Here is a 23,797-nt window from a genome sequence, read left to right on the forward strand (position 1 = left end):
TCAACTCCATTATATTGTTCTCCACCTTGATTCTTCTTGGAGTTTTGGGAGATCAGTGGCATAAAGTGGTTTGAAATGACGTGACGCTATTGTTGCGTTATTCCATAAAGCGACCACGTCTCTGCAACAGATGAATGAAACACTTAAAAAGAATGCAATGTGTCACCTTTGGCACTTTGCGGTTGTTTGAAGTCTCCTGCACCTTCAAGTCCAGTTGTTTTCACAACCGAGGACGGGAAAGCCCACAGCAACTGCTGACGTAACGCACAGAAAGGGATGCTGGGAGGCTGGCTTAATCTGTCAAACTGATCATTCCTTGCCAAATAATGAATATTTTGTCCAACAATTCACCAATCAATTTGGACCAACTGTCCTGATGTGGACCACTGTAAAACCAGTGAGGAGCCATCATTGAGGAGCCGGAAGTGCAGCACAGTCACATCTGTCTCCATCATACTGAAACTGAAAGTGGGAACAGTTCCTAACTGACTTTGCAGTAATCTTTCAAACCTTGGACAAATTACGAATACTTGGCACTGCTATCTACCAATCAATGTTGACGAACTGGCCTGATGTTGACTACTGTAAAACCAATGAGGAGCCATCATGACCGTTATTAGTGCAGCACAGTCACATATGTTATCATGTTAAAAGTGGGAACAGTTCCTAACTGGGACAATTAACAGAAGAGAGGTTTTACATGAATGATATTTTTATTTACAAAATGTAGCTTACGAAAGTTCTCGGACGAAACGATCACAGACTTTCAAACTGTTGACTCAGAATATCACACAACTTGGAGGGTTATCATTCACATACAGTGTACAAAAGGTCTGATGTGCTCATTTGCATATCAGAGTTCTACAAATGTTGACTCTTAATCCCACTTGGTGGACTGCGGCTCAATCAATGAAAATCTCAACATCAAACACCAAATGTTGTAACGCTTCCTAAAACATTTCATGCTGGAAAGTGTTTCAGGATTTGCTCAGTCTGTACAACATGCTCTCCACAATCACTCACACGGCCAAAATGCTTTTCAACAGAACATTCACTGAATGATTTTCGAATAGATAACGTGTTTTCATGTTACATTTTAAATGTTTTCAGACCACCTAGATCAGTAGATGATGGTGTGCTGCCAATACGACAATAGGTGGCGGGTTTTCTATTTCTTACTTCTAGAAATCCTGCATATATCAGACTTCAATAAACTGGATGCTCGCATATAACGGACTGGTCTCAAGCCCCAAGCTCATAGTCCAAGACTGTTGGTGATGTGTATAGCAATGTGTATTCTAAATCCCTTTCCTGTCTTCCCATCTGTTTTGTTGAATACAAACATCTTGTCCCTGAACCTAAAACTTTATAAGAGTGATGGTTTGGATAGTAAATTGTTACCTGTTGAAAATGTAAACGTTGGTGTCGACCTCCCACCCCTGCACCAATGCAAAAAGAGTAGCCCTGATCAGTTTGTGAACTTCATGACTTAGGAATGTGCTTCACTGGAAGACAGTTGTTGGGACGGAAAGCTTAAGAAAGCATCAACAGAGAATAGTTGATGGCTCAAAGAATAACCTGGATGGATTTTAATGTTTTTTCATAAAGTGATATAAAAATTAAGTGAGCTTTAAGTAATTACCAAAATGGTATGGTTAAAGGTAAAGGCTTTGTCATTAGAAAGGAGTGCAAAAGTGCAATCTCCCCATACCATGACTGGAATAGAATAAATGACAATTTTACCTGTCTTTTCAACAGGCATCTTCAGAATAGATTAGCACATGACAACGTAAAGTTTGTCTAGAGACATTGTGACTCTCAAGAGAGTAGCACCTGTTCTGTAAACCTGCACTAATGCTGTGTTTATATAGAGTTCATGTTGTTACTCTAAGGACAAACAAGTCTTTACCAAACAGCGGGCTACATACGACTCTCTCGGTGTCATGTCATGCTTTCAAGCCTTACTCATGTGACATGCTCATGGCAAGTGACGTGGTATGTGAACCATGACCGTGAGAATCCCCTGTAAACCCAGCTTAGGCATCCTATACAAAACTAGCCTGAGGCATCCCCTGATACGCTATGCAGGCTGTAATGTAACCGATATCAATTTCAAGTCCTCACAAACTCAATACCACCATTCAAAGTGTTGAAATAACTGAAAATATATGAAGTATAAATGCAAATCTTAATCAACTGTGTTGCTTGAGGCCAAGAAATTGAAATCTGTCTCCCCAACAAACGGGATGCCAACTTGTTTTGCAGTATAGGAATGGTACAGCAGTCTTAGTCACAATGCCTCCTGACTGACATATGTCATGTGTGCTTCCCCTTTTTCTCTCCTCCATTGATGAGTACATGTATATACATATTCATGACGATAATCCATAATTCTGATGCAATGGATTTCAGAAATTCAACATTTCTGCTAAAAAGACTGCATCTTCTTCACAGAAAAGCTTTTCAAACTCAAGTATATCACGATTTTACCTCAATCACTGAGCCGAATATACATGTAGTGAAATGCACATTATCTGCCCTATAAATACAGTGACCCACCCCTTGAAATTCACTTGCCCATTGTACATTCAGCTCAGTAATGACATGTCATTTAGATTACATTAAGAACAATAGTAAGCCTTATCATCTTAACAGTTGTACTCGCCCTTTAACAGCAGCAAGACCTAGTCTTCATTGCACCTCAAAAACAAGCAGACATTCATGTCGATTTCAACAAATGTACAAGTATTCAATTGATAATTTGTGTGAAGAGGCACTCAGAACGAGGCCACTACCACGCGACCAACTTTTGAAAATTGACCCAGATATAGAGATCTCCAGGGACCTTTATCAAAGCCATGTTGGCACGATGAAGCATCCGCTGACAAGTGATTTGAATTGGTGGGACCTGAAATTATGATTGCATGCAATATAATCACTTGTTTGCTTGGCTCGTCGCATGTGCTTAAAACCGGCGATCAATTTTAAATCCAGCAATCACTTGCAGCAGTTTAAATAAATCTCACTTGTTGCCAATAAAAATGTGTTTGGCGCTGTTGCGACTAAATAGGATACATGCAAAGCAGGTATTGGCTGCTTGAAGGCTTCATCATCTCCTAGCCCTGTTTACAGTCAATGCCCACCCTGTAAATGTTATGGTTGATTACAGTCATGGCTATTGATTGAAATGTATGAACACATTTGAGTGCACACTAAAAATACAAGTAATTGAAGAGTTTTGAAGAGTTTTGCTCCCACACTTGCACCAAAATCCAATTTTTAAGCATTTTGTGTTTTTCCTGCAAATGTGGGTTTGTGTCAGTTAGTACGATATACAATCTTGTCACAATTCACTGCCAAAATGCTACACATTTTGACAAAGAATTCATTTTTGATGAATTTTCCTACATTCTTTTTTATTTTTCTCCAAATGGCCGATTTGGATTGATAAATGTTGGCATCACCTCTTCAACTCAGTGTTAGCACACAGACGCTGCTAAGTACAACTCCTTGAGCAATACCCGGCGCCGCATTAACAATACTGATGCAGATAGATTTTCTGTATAGAGGGTGCTGCGGACATGCATCTTATAAAGAGTTTGTTGAAAAAGTATGTATTCCGATGCATCCCATCTTCTGATAGGAACACTATCACTTTATATTAGTCCAAGTTCGGCGGACACAGTATGGCTCATCCAGTCACCAGCCTTTCAGGTATATTTCAGATTTCTTGTGCCGTTTTATTTTTGTGACTTTGAGGTTTTTCACGAAGTCCGTGCAAATGAAACGCTGGCAAAAATTTAGTGGATTAAAGTATTCTAAAGGCCTGCTCTACGAACCCGTCACTGGCTTAAACTTGTTCCTAAGAAACTCGTGACATGCGAGTAGGAAAAATGGCCGGTAACGAGACTACTCGCTAAATAAGTTACACATCCCTAGAAAAAGGCTTTAGCTCAATAGTCTGCACTTGGAATATATGGTTGGTAAACATTGTCATATGTTGCACTTGTTGTGTTATCCTTTGACTTGCTGGAAGTAGGGGCCTCAAAGACAGGATTGTCATAGCCAGCTTGGGCTTTATCTGATTTAAGTAATGTCTCGCCCTCATGAGGCGTTGGACTCTTCCCATTTTGCGTCCCATTCTCCGCAACAGCGTTGTAATATCCAGAGGGTACAGACGCATCAATATAAGTGTATCGGTCGCTGACCGTTTCAACGCTGTCAACTACATTAACTGACTTGGCGCGAGGGATTCTTTCTAAGGTGAAATTATCAGGGAATAAAGTCCCGCCTTCAAAATCAAAAGAGTTCGCGCGTTTCCTGCGACAGGCTTTACAGCATAACACAATCCCTACTATGATCAAGATCCCGCATATTGAAGCGGCCACACTGATGACGACGATATCGACAGTCTGAAGACCCTGTGTTTGAGCTGCTATCTTGGTGCTCTTAGGTGTGATCGTGTTTGGAGTGGTGGTAATGGTCTGAACAGTTGCTGTAACTGCAGTGACCAGCAAGTCCTTTCCTCCTACGTTCACAGTCTTGTTCTGACTCGGAATGGCATTCGCTGCCTCAACAACGCTGGCCAATGTCTGATTCGTGTGCAGTTTGGAAGAGTCTATAGTGATTGAGACTTTTATTGAACCAGCAATAATGCTATCAATGTTGATACTAGCTTCTGGAACATCAAACAGTGCTGCTAATTGTTTCACTAGGTCCTTCTTGAATGCTTCATACTCCGTAGTATTTGTAGTTGGTACAATATCTGAGAAATTTCCTTTTAGTGTAAGTTCAACAGTTGCAACAGGCGCTTGAGTACTTCCTGGAGTTGTTGGACTGACTGTTGTTCCATTCATTACTGCATCTGTAGCGTTGCTTGGACTGGATGTCGGTCCAATAGCATCAGTGGTGTTGTCTGGTGCGGCGGTTGTTCCATCAGTCGCGTTGACTGGGCCCACCGTTGTTGAACCAATAGAATCAGTGGTGTTGTCTGGTCCCGTGGTTGTTCCATCAGTAGCGTTGACTGGGCCCACCGTTGTTGAACCAATAGCATCAGTGGTGTTGTCTGGTCTCGCGGTTGTTCCATCAGTAGCGTTGACTGGGGCAACCGATGTTGAACCAATAGCATCAGTGGTGTTGTCTGGTCCCGTGGTTGTTCCATCAGTAGCGTTGACTGGGCCCACCGTTGTTGAACCAATAGCATCAGTGGTGTTGTCTGGTCCCGTGGTTGTTCCATCAGTAGCGTTGACTGGGCCCACCGTTGTTGAACCAATAGCATCAGTGGTGTTGTCTGGGTCCGGGGTTGTTCCATCAGTAGCGTTGACTGGGCCCACCGTTGTTGAACCAATAGCATCAGTGGTGTTGTCTGGTCCCGCTGTTGTTGCAGCAGTTGCAATGGTAGTGTTATCTGGGCCCGCTGTCGTTGCACCCACATCCGTAGTGTTGTCTGGGCTTGCCGTTGTTGCACTCATTGTATCTGTAGTGTTGTCTGTTTCTGTTGTTGTCGCACTGGCTGTATTGGTGGTGTTATCTGAGCTGGCTGTAGTAACAGGCATCGCTGAAGTCATATCTGTCGATTGAAGGGAGACTGTGACTGCAGAAACTGACAAAGTTGTGTTTCCGACTGATATGGTTTTGTTTTGTCTGGGGAACTCTTCAACGTTGGCAACGATACTCTCCAACGTCTGAGTCGCATTCAACTTTGTGGAATCTATGGTGAAGATGATTTTGATCGAACCTTTCACAATTCTGTCAATGTTGATACTAGCTTCTGGAACACCAAACAGTGCTGCTAATTGTTTCACTAGGTCTTGCTTGAATGCTTCATACTCCGTAGTATTTGCAGTTGGTACAATATCTGAGAAATTTCCTTTTAGTGTAAGTTCAACAGTTGCAACAGGCGCTTGAGTACTTCCTGGAGTTGTTGGACTGACTGTTGTTCCATTCATTACTGCATCTGTAGCGTTGCTTGGACTGGATGTCGGTCCAATAGCATCAGTGGTGTTGTCTGGTCTCGCGGTTGTTCCATCAGTAGCGTTGACTGGGCCCACCGTTGTTGAACCAATAGCATCAGTGGTGTTGTCTGGTCCCATGGTTGTTGCAGCAGTTGCAATGGTAGTGTTATCTGGGCCCGCTGTCGTTGCACCCACATCCGTAGTGTTGTCTGGGCTTGCCGTTGTTGCACTCATTGTATCTGTAGTGTTGTCTGTTTCTGTTGTTGTCGGACTGGCTGTATTGGTGGTGTTATCTGAGCTGGCTGTAGTAACAGGCATCGCTGAAGTCATGTCTGTCGATTGAAGGGAGACTGTGACTGCAGAAACTGACAAAGTTGTGTTTCCGACTGATATGGTTTTGTTTTGTCTGGGGAACTCTTCAACGTTGGCAACGATACTCTCCAACGTCCGAGTCGCATTCAACTTTGTGGAATCTATGGTGAAGATGATTTTGATCGAACCTTTCACAATTCTGTCAATGTTGATACTAGCTTCTGGAACACCAAACAGTGCTGCTAATTGTTTCACTAGGTCTTGCTTGAATGCTTCATACTCCGTAGTATTTGCAGTTGGTACAATATCTGAGAAATTTCCTTTTAGTGTAAGTTCAACAGTTGCAACAGGCGCTTGAGTACTTCCTTGAGTTGTTGGACTGACTGTTGTTCCATTCATTACTGCATCTGTAGCGTTGCTTGGACTGGATGTCGGTCCAATAGCATCAGTGGTGTTGTCTGGTCTCGCGGTTGTTCCATCAGTAGCGTTGACTGGGCCCACCGTTGTTGAACCAATAGCATCAGTGGTGTTGTCTGGTCCCGTGGTTGTTCCATCAGTAGCGTTGACTGGGCCCACCGTTGTTGAACCAATAGCATCAGTGGTGTTGTCTGGTCCCATGGTTGTTGCAGCAGTTGCAATGGTAGTGTTATCTGGGCCCGCTGTCGTTGCACCCACATCCGTAGTGTTGTCTGGGCTTGCCGTTGTTGCACTCATTGTATCTGTAGTGTTGTCTGTTTCTGTTGTTGTCGGACTGGCTGTATTGGTGGTGTTATCTGAGCTGGCTGTAGTAACAGGCATCGCTGAAGTCATGTCTGTCGATTGAAGGGAGACTGTGACTGCAGAAACTGACAAAGTTGTGTTTCCGACTGATATGGTTTTGTTTTGTCTGGGGAACTCTTCAACGTTGGCAACGATACTCTCCAACGTCCGAGTCGCATTCAACTTTGTGGAATCTATGGTGAAGATGATTTTGATCGAACCTTTCACAATTCTGTCAATGTTGATACTAGCTTCTGGAACACCAAACAGTGCTGCTAATTGTTTCACTAGGTCTTGCTTGAATGCTTCATACTCCGTAGTATTTGCAGTTGGTACAATATCTGAGAAATTTCCTTTTAGTGTAAGTTCAACAGTTGCAACAGGCGCTTGAGTACTTCCTTGAGTTGTTGGACTGACTGTTGTTCCATTCATTACTGCATCTGTAGCGTTGCTTGGACTGGATGTCGGTCCAATAGCATCAGTGGTGTTGTCTGGTCTCGCGGTTGTTCCATCAGTAGCGTTGACTGGGCCCACCGTTGTTGAACCAATAGCATCAGTGGTGTTGTCTGGTCCCATGGTTGTTGCAGCAGTTGCAATGGTAGTGTTATCTGGGCCCGCTGTCGTTGCACCCACATCCGTAGTGTTGTCTGGGCTTGCCGTTGTTGCACTCATTGTATCTGTAGTGTTGTCTGTTTCTGTTGTTGTCGCACTGGCTGTATTGGTGGTGTTATCTGAGCTGGCTGTAGTAACAGGCATCGCTGAAGTCATGTCTGTCGATTGAAGGGAGACTGTGACTGCAGAAACTGACAAAGTTGTGTTTCCGACTGATATGGTTTTGTTTTGTCTGGGGAACTCTTCAACGTTGGCAACGATACTCTCCAACGTCTGAGTCGCATTCAACTTTGTGGAATCTATGGTGAAGATGATTTTGATCGAACCTTTCACAATTCTGTCAATGTTGATACTAGCTTCTGGAACACCAAACAGTGCTGCTAATTGTTTCACTAGGTCTTGCTTGAATGCTTCATACTCCGTAGTATTTGCAGTTGGTACAATATCTGAGAAATTTCCTTTTAGTGTAAGTTCAACAGTTGCAACAGGCGCTTGAGTACTTCCTGGAGTTGTTGGACTGACTGTTGTTCCATTCATTACTGCATCTGTAGCGTTGCTTGGACTGGATGTCGGTCCAATAGCATCAGTGGTGTTGTCTGGTCTCGCGGTTGTTCCATCAGTAGCGTTGACTGGGCCCACCGTTGTTGAACCAATAGCATCAGTGGTGTTGTCTGGTCCCATGGTTGTTTCAGCAGTTGCAATGGTAGTGTTATCTGGGCCCGCTGTCGTTGCACCCACATCCGTAGTGTTGTCTGGGCTTGCCGTTGTTGCACTCATTGTATCTGTAGTGTTGTCTGTTTCTGTTGTTGTCGGACTGGCTGTATTGGTGGTGTTATCTGAGCTGGCTGTAGTAACAGGCATCGCTGAAGTCATGTCTGTCGATTGAAGGGAGACTGTGACTGCAGAAACTGACAAAGTTGTGTTTCCGACTGATATGGTTTTGTTTTGTCTGGGGAACTCTTCAACGTTGGCAACGATACTCTCCAACGTCTGAGTCGCATTCAACTTTGTGGAATCTATGGTGAAGATGATTTTGATCGAACCTTTCACAATTCTGTCAATGTTGATACTAGCTTCTGGAACACCAAACAGTGCTGCTAATTGTTTCACTAGGTCTTGCTTGAATGCTTCATACTCCGTAGTATTTGCAGTTGGTACAATATCTGAGAAATTTCCTTTTAGTGTAAGTTCAACAGTTGCAACAGGCGCTTGAGTACTTCCTGGAGTTGTTGGACTGACTGTTGTTCCATTCATTACTGCATCTGTAGCGTTGCTTGGACTGGATGTCGGTCCAATAGCATCAGTGGTGTTGTCTGGTCTCGCGGTTGTTCCATCAGTAGCGTTGACTGGGCCCACCGTTGTTGAACCAATAGCATCAGTGGTGTTGTCTGGTCCCATGGTTGTTTCAGCAGTTGCAATGGTAGTGTTATCTGGGCCCGCTGTCGTTGCACCCACATCCGTAGTGTTGTCTGGGCTTGCCGTTGTTGCACTCATTGTATCTGTAGTGTTGTCTGTTTCTGTTGTTGTCGCACTGGCTGTATTGGTGGTGTTATCTGAGCTGGCTGTAGTAACAGGCATCGCTGAAGTCATGTCTGTCGATTGAAGGGAGACTGTGACTGCAGAAACTGACAAAGTTGTGTTTCCGACTGATATGGTTTTGTTTTGTCTGGGGAACTCTTCAACGTTGGCAACGATACTCTCCAACGTCCGAGTCGCATTCAACTTTGTGGAATCTATGGTGAAGATGATTTTGATCGAACCTTTCACAATTCTGTCAATGTTGATACTAGCTTCTGGAACACCAAACAGTGCTGCTAATTGTTTCACTAGGTCTTGCTTGAATGCTTCATACTCCGTAGTATTTGCAGTTGGTACAATATCTGAGAAATTTCCTTTTAGTGTAAGTTCAACAGTTGCAACAGGCGCTTGAGTACTTCCTTGAGTTGTTGGACTGACTGTTGTTCCATTCATTACTGCATCTGTAGCGTTGCTTGGACTGGATGTCGGTCCAATAGCATCAGTGGTGTTGTCTGGTCTCGCGGTTGTTCCATCAGTAGCGTTGACTGGGCCCACCGTTGTTGAACCAATAGCATCAGTGGTGTTGTCTGGTCCCATGGTTGTTGCAGCAGTTGCAATGGTAGTGTTATCTGGGCCCGCTGTCGTTGCACCCACATCCGTAGTGTTGTCTGGGCTTGCCGTTGTTGCACTCATTGTATCTGTAGTGTTGTCTGTTTCTGTTGTTGTCGCACTGGCTGTATTGGTGGTGTTATCTGAGCTGGCTGTAGTAACAGGCATCGCTGAAGTCATGTCTGTCGATTGAAGGGAGACTGTGACTGCAGAAACTGACAAAGTTGTGTTTCCGACTGATATGGTTTTGTTTTGTCTGGGGAACTCTTCAACGTTGGCAACGATACTCTCCAACGTCTGAGTCGCATTCAACTTTGTGGAATCTATGGTGAAGATGATTTTGATCGAACCTTTCACAATTCTGTCAATGTTGATACTAGCTTCTGGAACACCAAACAGTGCTGCTAATTGTTTCACTAGGTCATGCTTGAATGCTTCATACTCCGTAGTATTTGCAGTTGGTACAATATCTGAGAAATTTCCTTTTAGTGTAAGTTCAACAGTTGCAACAGGCGCTTGAGTACTTCCTTGAGTTGTTGGACTGACTGTTGTTCCATTCATTACTGCATCTGTAGCGTTGCTTGGACTGGATGTCGGTCCAATAGCATCAGTGGTGTTGTCTGGTCTCGCGGTTGTTCCATCAGTAGCGTTGACTGGGCCCACCGTTGTTGAACCAATAGCATCAGTGGTGTTGTCTGGTCCCATGGTTGTTGCAGCAGTTGCAATGGTAGTGTTATCTGGGCCCGCTGTCGTTGCACCCACATCCGTAGTGTTGTCTGGGCTTGCCGTTGTTGCACTCATTGTATCTGTAGTGTTGTCTGTTTCTGTTGTTGTCGGACTGGCTGTATTGGTGGTGTTATCTGAGCTGGCTGTAGTAACAGGCATCGCTGAAGTCATGTCTGTCGATTGAAGGGAGACTGTGACTGCAGAAACTGACAAAGTTGTGTTTCCGACTGATATGGTTTTGTTTTGTCTGGGGAACTCTTCAACGTTGGCAACGATACTCTCCAACGTCTGAGTCGCATTCAACTTTGTGGAATCTATGGTGAAGATGATTTTGATCGAACCTTTCACAATTCTGTCAATGTTGATACTAGCTTCTGGAACACCAAACAGTGCTGCTAATTGTTTCACTAGGTCTTGCTTGAATGCTTCATACTCCGTAGTATTTGCAGTTGGTACAATATCTGAGAAATTTCCTTTTAGTGTAAGTTCAACAGTTGCAACAGGCGCTTGAGTACTTCCTGGAGTTGTTGGACTGACTGTTGTTCCATTCATTACTGCATCTGTAGCGTTGCTTGGACTGGATGTCGGTCCAATAGCATCAGTGGTGTTGTCTGGTCTCGCGGTTGTTCCATCAGTAGCGTTGACTGGGCCCACCGTTGTTGAACCAATAGCATCAGTGGTGTTGTCTGGTCCCATGGTTGTTGCAGCAGTTGCAATGGTAGTGTTATCTGGGCCCGCTGTCGTTGCACCCACATCCGTAGTGTTGTCTGGGCTTGCCGTTGTTGCACTCATTGTATCTGTAGTGTTGTCTGTTTCTGTTGTTGTCGGACTGGCTGTATTGGTGGTGTTATCTGAGCTGGCTGTAGTAACAGGCATCGCTGAAGTCATGTCTGTCGATTGAAGGGAGACTGTGACTGCAGAAACTGACAAAGTTGTGTTTCCGACTGATATGGTTTTGTTTTGTCTGGGGAACTCTTCAACGTTGGCAACGATACTCTCCAACGTCTGAGTCGCATTCAACTTTGTGGAATCTATGGTGAAGATGATTTTGATCGAACCTTTCACAATTCTGTCAATGTTGATACTAGCTTCTGGAACACCAAACAGTGCTGCTAATTGTTTCACTAGGTCTTGCTTGAATGCTTCATACTCCGTAGTATTTGCAGTTGGTACAATATCTGAGAAATTTCCTTTTAGTGTAAGTTCAACAGTTGCAACAGGCGCTTGAGTACTTCCTGGAGTTGTTGGACTGACTGTTGTTCCATTCATTACTGCATCTGTAGCGTTGCTTGGACTGGATGTCGGTCCAATAGCATCAGTGGTGTTGTCTGGTCTCGCGGTTGTTCCATCAGTAGCGTTGACTGGGCCCACCGTTGTTGAACCAATAGCATCAGTGGTGTTGTCTGGTCCCATGGTTGTTGCAGCAGTTGCAATGGTAGTGTTATCTGGGCCCGCTGTCGTTGCACCCACATCCGTAGTGTTGTCTGGGCTTGCCGTTGTTGCACTCATTGTATCTGTAGTGTTGTCTGTTTCTGTTGTTGTCGCACTGGCTGTATTGGTGGTGTTATCTGAGCTGGCTGTAGTAACAGGCATCGCTGAAGTCATGTCTGTCGATTGAAGGGAGACTGTGACTGCAGAAACTGACAAAGTTGTGTTTCCGACTGATATGGTTTTGTTTTGTCTGGGGAACTCTTCAACGTTGGCAACGATACTCTCCAACGTCCGAGTCGCATTCAACTTTGTGGAATCTATGGTGAAGATGATTTTGATCGAACCTTTCACAATTCTGTCAATGTTGATACTAGCTTCTGGAACACCAAACAGTGCTGCTAATTGTTTCACTAGGTCTTGCTTGAATGCTTCATACTCCGTAGTATTTGCAGTTGGTACAATATCTGAGAAATTTCCTTTTAGTGTAAGTTCAACAGATGCCACAGGCGCTTGAGTACTTCCTGGAGTTGTTGGACTGACTGTTGTTCCATTCATTACTGCATCTGTAGCGTTGCTTGGACTGGTTGTTTTTGCTGTTGTTGTTGAACCTGGAAGCAGGGATGGAAATACGTTTGCATGGTGAACACAATCTGAATGCGTAACAGCCCTTCATTGGAACTTGGGAGCATCAGAATGCAGATGTCCTTCGAAATGTCATTCAGAGGTGAGAATTCTGACTTGGGAAGCCAGTGCAATGCACGTTCTAGTTGCACGGTGTCTGTTTTGACAGATTTTGTTCTTATGCATTTTCTGAGATTTTCTAAAAATAGCCCAAGCCCTGAATGGTTAAAGGAAATATCTAGGAGCGAGAACACAGTTACTGTTGGTATTGGCCAGTCACATGAGCAACACTTTCGGGTGAGCTAAGAAACTCTTAGAAAAAGGTTCATGTACTTCGGACATTTAAAGGGTTTTTCTGGCCAAAACAGTTATGCAGCCCTTAAGAGTTTTTCAGGAAAAGGAAAAAACCATAAGAGATTTTTGAGAAGCTCAAAATTATTCAGGGATTTGCTTATCCTCAAAAACCCTTGAGGGGGCTGCAATCTATTTTTGGCCCCAAAACCTGTTAAGTGGTTTGCAAAAGTTCAAAATCTTTTTTGGAGTGTGTTGGGTATGAAACATCTTTCAATGGCAAAATCAGTCGCTATCATGACTGTCGTAAACCAACAGAGACATTTCGATAACTGCTGAGAAAAATATCGTGAAAATTATACACATTATTTTTTGGGAAAATTTTTGTGAATCGCACAGTATCATTGGGCATTGATTGGCCGCCCACGAAATAGTGCTCTTGTCATGGTTTTCCCCCTCTAAACCGATTGTTTATCTTATCGTCTGCCTACCTAGTGCCGTGCTGGCCATGACCAGCATCACCACAAATGTGATTTGTTGCCACTTCATGATCGAACCTCGCCGGAACCTGGCCTATCTGAAACGATAATGGAGAGATGACGTTAGTGCTCGTGATATTGATAACACAAGAGGAAAACCCCATCTATAAAACTTCCTTGCTTGAACCAAGAATGCTTGCTGGAACCTGTCGTATCTGAAATGGCGATTGAGGGAGGTCCTTTAAAGCGGAGAATCATGATATCTAAACAGGAAAACTCCCCGCCTATTCTGTAATATTTTGTAGTTTTTTAACTCCCAGATAAGATTCGACAACACAGCAATGATTTTGAACCTGATGACTGGCTTTTTGTTAAGGTGTGGCCATTTTGGTTAGAATTTGAAATCCTGAAGCAATTAGAACTCGTTTAGAATGAGGTGAATGCCCATTTAAAACCTTGGATGCTATTCTCTGGAAAACAAAGAACAGACCCCACCCTTCAAATCGGCACTCACTTCGTTTTGAAAGAGTTAATTGCTTTAGGATTTCAAGTTAGTTCTAGCCAAAATGGGGGTGCCCTTGTTTCCCAGTTCAGGTCTCCACGAGTATAGGCGGTTTCATCCGTTCGTTTAAGCATGGAGGTATAAATAAGATTATTATTTATACCTCCATGGTTTAAGTTACCGTAATATTAGCTCATATACTTCAGAAGAGATACGACTTCGGAAAGGATCCACTCATTAAATCTACATGTATACATGTAGTTGGAAACCTCTCAAAAACTCTAACAAACGTTCGCCAAGAACGTGAGAGAAACACCGAACCCATGAATGAATGAAGGGCAGGGTTTACCGGTTGGAGCATGTGTGAACAGCTCGGGGGCGATTTAATACAACAACTACGCTAAAGTTAGTAAATCGGCATGCCGATGTTGAAGTTTGAAATGTCAAAGGATAGAATGTCCGGGGAACAAAGGATTCTATTATGTGCTACAACCGCTAAGCGATCAATGGCCATGGCCTCCTATAACCTGTCAGAATACAATTGCGCTGGACTCTTCTGGACTTTTCAACTTCTACACCGGCCAGGACATTGTCCGGACCAAGTTGGTCACACCATGGCTTCACCCATGATAACCGAAATGACCAATACTCCTTACCACTCCTTATATATATGACATCTCAGACAAATGTGAATTCATGTAGACAACATCAGAATGTATATTCAAGTAGTAGTGTCGTTGAAATATAGAATAGAAGGTTTAGATTGCTCAGTAATTGTCTCAAGCTTCCTTAGTACTATGGAAAGACTATGGTACTATTTAAAGAAAAGGCCAAAGTCTACACCAAGACCCCTTTTTAACGATGATGATGATAATCTTCTCAGTCGTCTTCTTCTTCAGCGTTCGGGTGGCTGGTTATGTACAACAAGTTAAGAGTATACCGCAAGTGTAACTAGAGGTAAGAAACGCGGGAGCTGAACCTTTGAACATCTATATATTTGGCGTATTGGACGTTCCTATTAGTAGTTACAGGGAAAGTACACCAAACAACACCTCCAGAGGTAATGATTACGAGCCGTATGATCAGTTGGTGAACTTTCCATGGTAAGAAGTCGTGACGTAACTAAAACATCGAAGTCCCCCGCCCCAAGAACTAAAGCTTACTTTTCACTTCAAGTAACTCAACACGGCATCATTTGTCAACTATTTCAAGCACCGAAATCGTGCATTTTACAATGATATTCCTGCCATCATCATCATTATCCGCTCTGAGCAAAGCCGCCATACCTGACATGGCGCATATTTCACTCAGACGCCAATGACCCGATGAACCCCAAGATATGCATCTCCAGTCACCCTCGGGGAGGAACTCGAACAGAACTCCAATGATTAAAATGATAGGCAGCTACTTTTGCATTCCTGCATCACGACTAGTTCACAGAGATAAAATGAGTTGGTCGAACTATGACCGTTACTGTTTTATAATGAACTCAGAATCTCTTCTCCCCCAATATATTAGCTCACATGAGGACACTGATGAGGTCTGGTCTCGATCTTTGGGTATATGATATAGGACACTAATTGATGTAGTTCTAGCTACCAGCACCATCCCGAAGTGTTTTTTAAAGATGACAGTCAATGCACTTGGCCATCAGAGATCATATCCTAAGAAACCTGTCGTTTTGAAAGTACATGTATTCACATGAAAGTGCCTATATAATTAGAACTAGGTTTCAAACACTCAAACAACGATTATTGTCCCCAGATCAGGTGTGCAAACTTCAGCTGCATGTTCAACATGAACAGGAAGATTTCTCCTACCTTTTGGATGAAAAATAATTCTATAATCCATACATTTCTCGTTCTCAAGGAAAAATTGATAATCCTTATGGTATTCCCTTTTCTTTCTTACTGTTCTGCTCACGTCTGCTTCTGATGCGCGCTTCCGTACATGTGCACATGCACACTGTACAGCCGACGAACGCGGGACAAACGAAGCGGACGACCAGAAATGCACGCAAAGCGATCGTGTGACCAGCCCTGGGTGGTATCATGGCTGTGACAATAGGTGCATTGTCCTTGAGCCCTCCCCCTCGCTACGAATAGACCCAGACACATCCTCTGGCGGTCATTAAAAGGTCGTCAAAGGTTGTGTTTCAATTTCAATGTCACTTTTTGATGAATTTGTTACAGGGGCCAAAGATGTGTGAAAGACAGATACAACGATTTTACCAACAGCGTTTAAGTTTTGCGTGAACGTGCTATGAATATCAATACAACATTTTAATGAAATTATTACACTACTGACCATATCATATGTATCATCTGATGAAATGTGATGAAATAGTACTGGCACCAGTGGTTTTCAATATACTCCGCCTGTCGTTAGGAGGTAGGAGTGAGCATCAAAACCTGAATCTCAGAAAAGTTCTTTTCACTATCGAGTTTCAATCTGAGGTAGATAGGCCAATCAATATACGCCCCTTTTGCACCAAGCAATAATCTAGAGTGCTGGCATTGCCAATTCTGATGGGCCAGTGGGGTAAGCGAGACGGATCAAGGCCTTCCATCTTCTCAGGTTGAGGTGTATTATAGATTAGTCAGACGACATATTAGGGTCGTTTACTAATATCTGTCCATGATATCTGTCGGGACAGAATCGTAACCCGTCGATGCTTCACCCCGGGGTGTTCTGTCTGTGTCCGTTTCCTGGTAAAAGCACTTTCCGAAATAACACATACTGGTTTGCTATCAGGCGTTGAGTTTATTTTATTTGTGTTAACTGGGACGAAATTTGTGTTGTCATTGGAACGAAATGTGCTTATGTAGACAAAAAGTAAATGTTAAGAGTCTTGATTGAACTCTGGAGCACGCTCTGAAAATGCTGATACCAAGAATGGTGTATCATCGACGAGGGAGGTATTATTTAGTTATAAAGATTGCCGATAAGACTAGAAGCTTTTACATCCGCCTCAGATCATATTGTAGCGTCAGGTGCAACTGAACCAAGGGCATTTCTGTTTAACGCCGGTTGAAAAACTTCGGCGCAATTCTAAACATATCCGTCTATATTGTTTTCAGCAGGAGTATGTACAAGTGACCCTGCTATCCGAGCGGGATGCTGGTGAAGGGCTACATCGTACTCTTGACCAAGCCTATGTGAAGTACTGTACAACACTCTCTAAACCGTCCTCCTCTGACGAATACTGGATATAATCGTGCGTCTTATGTTATTTGGGTGCATACATGGCACTGGCTATGATGGAATAATTCACCCTCATGCAGAGATGGCGATGGCCCGAAAACTCAGTGAAGTTACTAGACATTGCTAGAGTACAGAAGGAAATGAGAACCACTCTTCAAAACTACAGGTGGTTGTCCTTTTAAGCTTGATTTAATTCGTTAAGGATAGAATATCGTGGTCAGTAGCACCCTGCAGAAACAGGTCAGGCCGAGGTCATTGAAAGTCCTTGGACTCCGGCCTGGGATCGATTGATTTTGAACCTGACCCTTGGAACCTAAACCCGAAATATGCACTGCTCGCACAATTTCACAACAACATCATTTCTAGTACAATGTTATTTTGCCAGCTTTCATATATACTATTTTACGACACTTTATGGCCAATCAATGAAAAACTGCACTTTGGAGAAGCAACAAACCACTTTTGAATCACCAGCATGCAAAAACAGCCTGATCGCGATTACCGCACCGCTCTCATGAGAGTTGAAGTAGACTCATTGCCACTCCCCTGCATGGAGCTATTAGTGAGGTGGAGAACAGCGACTTATCAACGATCATTGTACGTATACGGATAAAACTCGGTAGAAAGAGTACGACTTCTCTGTACATTTTTATCCATATAATACCTATAAGTTAAGGACACATGATAAGTCCCTGATCTCAATCTCCCTTGAAACATGGCCCACCCTGAATACCAAGAAGAGAGACCTACCGTGGATGTTGTCCAGTAATCCCAGACCTTCGAAAGGACACGTATTCCAAAAGTGTATACATGCGAAATACTGACCCACTCTTCCAAGAACCTTGAGACCCTCCCAAATCTTACACTAAATCCGACTACCAATATTGATTTTTTACATTCAGGGAAGGCGTGGGTTTCGTGAAGAAGTGCACTGGCCTGTGGTATGCCAACAAAGCCTTTCAGTACAAGTTATTTGTGTAATATCAAAATAGAATGTGTCTCTTCAGCCATTCAAACCGGTTTAAAGTTAGGTAATTGCGTTCTTTCGGGAGATTTTTTCAAGGTAACATCTGTTGTCTGGTTTCATTACAATTACAGGGGATTGTTGTTGGTTGCGTAACCCTCCTAGAGATTTGTGAAATCGTGTCTCAGTGGATTGATTCACATTAATCTTTAAAAGTTCTTTTTATTTTCCTGATCATCAATAACTCCATTGTACTGGTCGCTCAAGTGAAATACCCTCTTTTGGACGAGAGAACAATGGCAATTAACTCAACCCGTTAATGTACTAGTTCGATTTCTGCAGCTGAAAATGGTAATTAAGTCAACCTATTCATATATCTGTTTTACTTTTTGCAGCTGAATCTGGTTGTTTGCGACCCAGTATTCTTGCCTCCCGAAGGACGAGAGACAGCTTAAGAGGGTCTGCGGTATTAAATGTTAACCGACAAAAGAATTGGGAATAAAGGAGAACTTACATGTAACAACTAATGCTTGATGGTTTTGACACGAAATCCAATGTCACTCGAATTATTGTTAAAAGTGTAGAAAGACCGCTAACATGACCTCGCCTCCACAACTGATACTCCAAATATGAGTTCGAAAGTTTAGATTATCACCAACCACTCAATGCACATCAGTTTTCCTTAATTCTTCTCACTCCTGAAAAATGTACCTAATGACTTGTCACCGTATCCAAACTAACTGACCACAACGATTACACTAAAGGAACTAGAAATAGAAATAAAACATCACCACATGCTGGCAAGACTTAGGAACAGCTCTGGTCATTGGAACACGAATATTATAACTGGAGCAAGGCGGGTTGGCAAACTAAACAGTCATCCTCACAAAATGATTCACGACTCTTGAAATACCAGCGAATTATCGTCACAAGCACGAGCCCCCGAACCGACCCGACAGAATCACCAAACAATGTCACTCTCAAGTATATAAGAATGATGTGTATTTGCGATCACCTCATTCTGTCCCGCACCGCGCCCAAAATGTGCACTCAATTGTCTGTGAATATCAAGGGTATTATCACGATAAACCAGTTCATACCAAAATGACGATAACACCTTCCGTGTTCGGAATCAATTCTCGACGTGTGTATGTTTGGAAGCAATGGCGTATATGTTCCGGTGTGGCGCTGGGACACAGGTTAACGAAGATCAAAACTCCAGCCCCAAAAATAATATCATTACTATTATTTCATGAGTGTTGTCAGTGGGGCTGGAGTTGACATCTTCGTGTCACTGCGTTACGTGTGCCTACGCAATTCAATCTCTCGCTACGAGAACGACTGACCCCCTGTAATGTGAAAAAACATATAGTTCGCCATCAATATCCGTGACATACTTTCAAAATTAATGACATTTACTTAACTTTACAACGGAAAGATTGTGTGAAGTAAAAATAATCAATACGTCTAATATGTTTAGGTCTTGATCATATTCACACCCTAGTTTTGACTTCATTCCGGTCACCTTTCTAGGATTTTATAAAGGGGGATTAGATATTGTGACTTGCGGTCACTTGGGTTGACTCTCGGCCCGCCCATGTGAACAAACTCCAGAGCATATACCAAGCAGCAGAGGGGCTACTCTGATTTCGTATCGACAGAATATAACCAATGAGCTGCTTATAAAACTAATGTAATCCTTGATATTTTCACGAACTATTTGGGACTGATGATGTTGGTTCATTTTGAGCAGAAAAAAAAATGTGAAAAAAATATTTGGACTTTCTAACCCTAATCTCTGATGATCCACGCCGCCTGGCCAAACCTCGTTTCTCTGGTATGGGCAGCCTAGAGGAATAATCATGACTTTTGGTCCGGACAAGAGGCGGTTCCTGTGTCATACCGCACCCGTGTCGATATCAAGACCATAATCGGCAATATCTGCCCAAATAAATGACAGGTGTTATTGATCGATTGTCAATGAGGAAAACCATTGATGCCAGCTAATTCTTTCATAAGTTTAACCTTTATCTTATTGTATTTTAATCGGCCGTGAATCCTAACACATTCTCAAGATATTCAATTCATACAAACTCATGTACTCTTGAACCATCCCAGTGACTCATGAGAAAGGAATTTGATTTTTCTGATCGATGTCGTTGATTGAAAGGGTGGCGTTGTCATTTTATTTGCCAAGATCACATTTCATGTTTGCGAATTTTCTGAATAATTTCGTGGAAAATTCTAATAATACGACGAACCCTTATGATGGTATGTCGAATTTGGGCTGCGCTGCACGCTCAGTCATGCATGTCACTATTATCAGTACAAATGAGCCATTGGGTATTCATGAACGTATAAACGCATACGTAAGCGTTTTACCAGAAAGGGACCTTCTGTGTTGCAGATTTGGCGATAGCCTGGCTTTCTGATGGCATATCGAAGTTTTCCGATGGGGATCCAGACCGGCGACTTTGGACCACAGTCGCTCTCTTATTTTTCTTACTCGCAGTTTCCATTTGAACCAAGAAATGGATATAATATATTTAATGTCTGTCGGTAAATATGTGGTAGGCTAGAGGCAACCCAACTCCATTACTCAAATAGGCCTACTCCCGATTGTTACATTGCCTGAACTGAAGCTCATTAGAGGGACTCTGTAGGCAGCAGCTAGGTAAGCAAGATAAAGTTACACGAAATCGCCAATAGGGGTCTCTCGCATCTCACAGTACGTCAAAACTATTTTGCTTGTACAAGGAATATATTTAGTGCTGAATCAAACATGACCCAGTGCCTTTACTGTGGATAATGTCCTTCCGAAAATGGCCAATTTTACCCACTACTACTCCAAAACGCTGGTCATTGTCTACATCCCATAAACACCGTAAAAACTGCGTTGTTGTATCATATTGACATTCTGTCCCTGGTTACATAGTGTCGCGTCATTGATATCGCAATGATTAATTAGTTGACTTTAATTATCTATAGGTGGAAGTTATCAGACGACGACCATAATACGCCCTCAGATAGCAAGACTGCATGTGGTCACTTCAAAGCTACAGTGTGGAAGGAAAACGCCATGGACCTGTTAGGTATCAAGCTCTCTGCCAACCAGCTGTCGTAAAGGAAATGAAAGTGAGGTGTTCCCTGCTCCATCAGTAAGCTAACCCTGTAGACAAAGTAAGCGAAGTGATAAATCTCGCTCATTCTAAGCATTGAAAGATAGGACAAACGATTCGCAATCACTTTGAACTAGATACTTGTCGTACAGGTATTGTATCACCCAGGAAGACATTTCGTGCGCTAATTTTTCTCTCATTGTTAATCAAATAATGAAATACGCCATACATGCACATGAAGATAACTGTTTTTTCACCATGCACAACGCTCAATCACATCAACTATTATAAACATGAACATGTCCGGTCGAGGGACAATCATCGGGATCACTACACCAATATGTCTATTCGCGGAAGTCTACATGATCTGTCATTCAGGTATGTAAATAGTCCAACAGCTCCAATAGCCTCAGGTTTATAGACTCGTGATGTGCTGACCTTTTGTTTTGTGTGCGCAGTTCCAAGCTTTTGTCTAAAGCTTCTCAAATCAACAGGAAAAAGGAGAGCATCTTCAATATTGTCAAGGCTTACGGTGCCTTTGCTACTTGGGTTTTCACTCCCTGAGTGGACCTCAGCGGAGTAAATTAATCCAGTGATGAGTCCACCTCCCCAAAACTGCTAAAGGACCGATAAAGAGTGCTTTTGTGAAAAACCGCGGCGGTTTGTAGTCGGAGTTCGCTATTTTTGCATTTTACATTTCGCCCTAAACGGCAAACTGCGGCTGTTTCCCCTGCTGTAAGGGAAACAGACCCTTATTGTTTGAAGATTCCACCAAAAATATATTTACCTTTATAAAACTCTGATCTTGTTGATTTGCTGCCGAATAATTCAAAATAGGAAAGCAGAGTGTGCTTTGTCTTTGGGGGCCACAATCACGGGGCCTGATCATACTGACGTAGGAGGTCCCCATTCACCGAATCATTTCTGGTCATGAAAGTGGACAAGTCTCATCAAGTCCAAGTTTTGTCCCGATATCAAGGATTCGCCTTGATAACTCAGCAATTTTTGACTGTCGTAAACCGAAATTAAACAAGTCGATCAATAACTATGAATTAAGAAAAATCACAACCTGACCGTTCAATTTGAATGTCTTGAATCGGTGAAGGTGCTTTGGATGTGCTGAAAATCTCATTCGCTTTCGTTAAGGTTTATAAAGCAATGGCCACTATGCGATGGACGGGCTAAATTTGTTTCAGAGGAAATAACAGTTCGCCATTCTGCGCGAAGTTTCTTTCAGAGTCGATGCATATCTCCATATATTGCCTGATGTCGGAGTGGTGCAGTGGAAACATCAGCGTCTGTCACCTCTGAGGTCCCGGGTTCGTTCCCGGTCGGTTCCGGTACGCTCGTGTGACAGAGGGCGACTCTCTGCGACAGCGGAGGTTACCTCCGGGGTCTCTGGTTTCCTCTTCTCACATTACAACCGCCTAATCATGCTATTAATGGCCTTGGTGACGCTCAGCTCTCAACTGAATTTATTTATATTGCCTGTCAGTTTTGATTACAAATGAACGAGAGTTGTGGGGCTGTTGACATCTCAATATCAAATTATTGATATATGAAATATAAGAAGTGTATGATACACATCATGGATGTCACTCTGCATTGATTAGTCTTTCCTTCCTCATTAAAGCTGCACTATACTTAACCTTCAAGGACCGATTGGGAAATGAAATACCATCCAATGGCCACAGAGCGAATCAGAGTGCCATAGCTTTTTATGATCTTGTTGGCTGCCTGTGGCCTTCTTGGTTTTCAAGATGGAGGCAAGATTTTGCAGGTGCATTAGCTAACTCAAGCAGTGTAACAGCTCCATGGATGCGCAATATGCCTTATAATCTTGTTACTATCACATCCGAGCGGTCTTTAATGGGATTGCTTTTGAGCAAGTTTCACTCGCAGTTTGTATGACAATAAGTCCAAATATTTTTTTCACTTTTTTTTTCGCTCCGCAAAATGAAGAAACGTCATCAGTCCCAAAAGTTTTTGGCTTGAAAATTTTCAGAATTTTGAACTTTTGGCGACTTTTGACGGAGCATCCCGCGGGCACATAAAAGCGGTTGAGTAAAATGAGTCGATATGATCCTTGTAGTTAACCTCTTCATCCTTACTATGTGCATCTAAAGATGACAGGTGTTTGAAGGAATAGATGAAATATAAGATTCAAGGTGTATATACATCATGCATGGAAAGCCACGAAGACGATATCCCTGTCGTCTGCAGAAAAACAACAGTGAGTCATCATTTGCTTAACAAATCATAATCCGAGAGACAAATACAAACCAGATCATACCAAAATATCTTTGTAGTGTCAGATAAACGAAAAAAAAGAACCATTGCTATTTATAGATATATATATCCCCCTATTACAAATGTGAACGGGATAGAGCCGAGTTCACCCTTAGAGATATTTTACTACAATTAATATAATAGTAGTCTGCGTGTTTGAATAATACAATGCATAGTCAGGGAATAAAAGAGTATCAAAAATCTCACCTTCTAATTTGTAATCCTCTTCGAAAAATCTAATAAATCCTAGGTGTTAATGACAAATTGGAAAAAAATGATGATTTGTGTGAGTTATTCCCGATGGTCGCCGTATCGTAAATGGTCCTCAGTGACCGCGAACCCGTATTGCCCTGCACGTCACGAATCGCAATCGGCGCAATAATAGGCATACCTGCGTTCATTTCCAC

General features: G+C 42.7%; 1 protein-coding gene across 2 annotated transcripts; it reads right to left on the bottom strand.

Annotated features, from left to right (window-relative positions):
* Window positions 1-711: 711 nt before the first annotated feature.
* LOC135494145 (mucin-5AC-like) lies at window positions 712-23,730 on the bottom strand. 2 transcript variants are annotated; one of them, XM_064781954.1, is made up of 3 exons: window positions 23,598-23,730; window positions 13,325-13,410; window positions 712-12,529 (listed from the first exon to the last, which is right to left on the bottom strand). In XM_064781954.1, exons 2-3 carry the CDS (start codon window positions 13,380-13,382, stop codon window positions 3,954-3,956), a joined length of 8,634 nt encoding a protein of 2,877 aa, XP_064638024.1. In that variant the 5' UTR covers window positions 13,383-13,410; window positions 23,598-23,730; the 3' UTR covers window positions 712-3,953. The 2 variants fall into 2 exon arrangements, with proteins under 2 accessions (XP_064638024.1, XP_064638023.1); XM_064781953.1 differs by lacking the exon at window positions 23,598-23,730 and adding an exon at window positions 18,497-18,973.
* Window positions 23,731-23,797: the final 67 nt, after the last annotated feature.

The sequence above is a fragment of the Lineus longissimus genome, chromosome 9 (genome assembly GCF_910592395.1).
Source record: "Lineus longissimus chromosome 9, tnLinLong1.2, whole genome shotgun sequence".
NCBI classification, from domain to species: Eukaryota; Metazoa; Nemertea; class Pilidiophora; order Heteronemertea; family Lineidae; genus Lineus; species Lineus longissimus.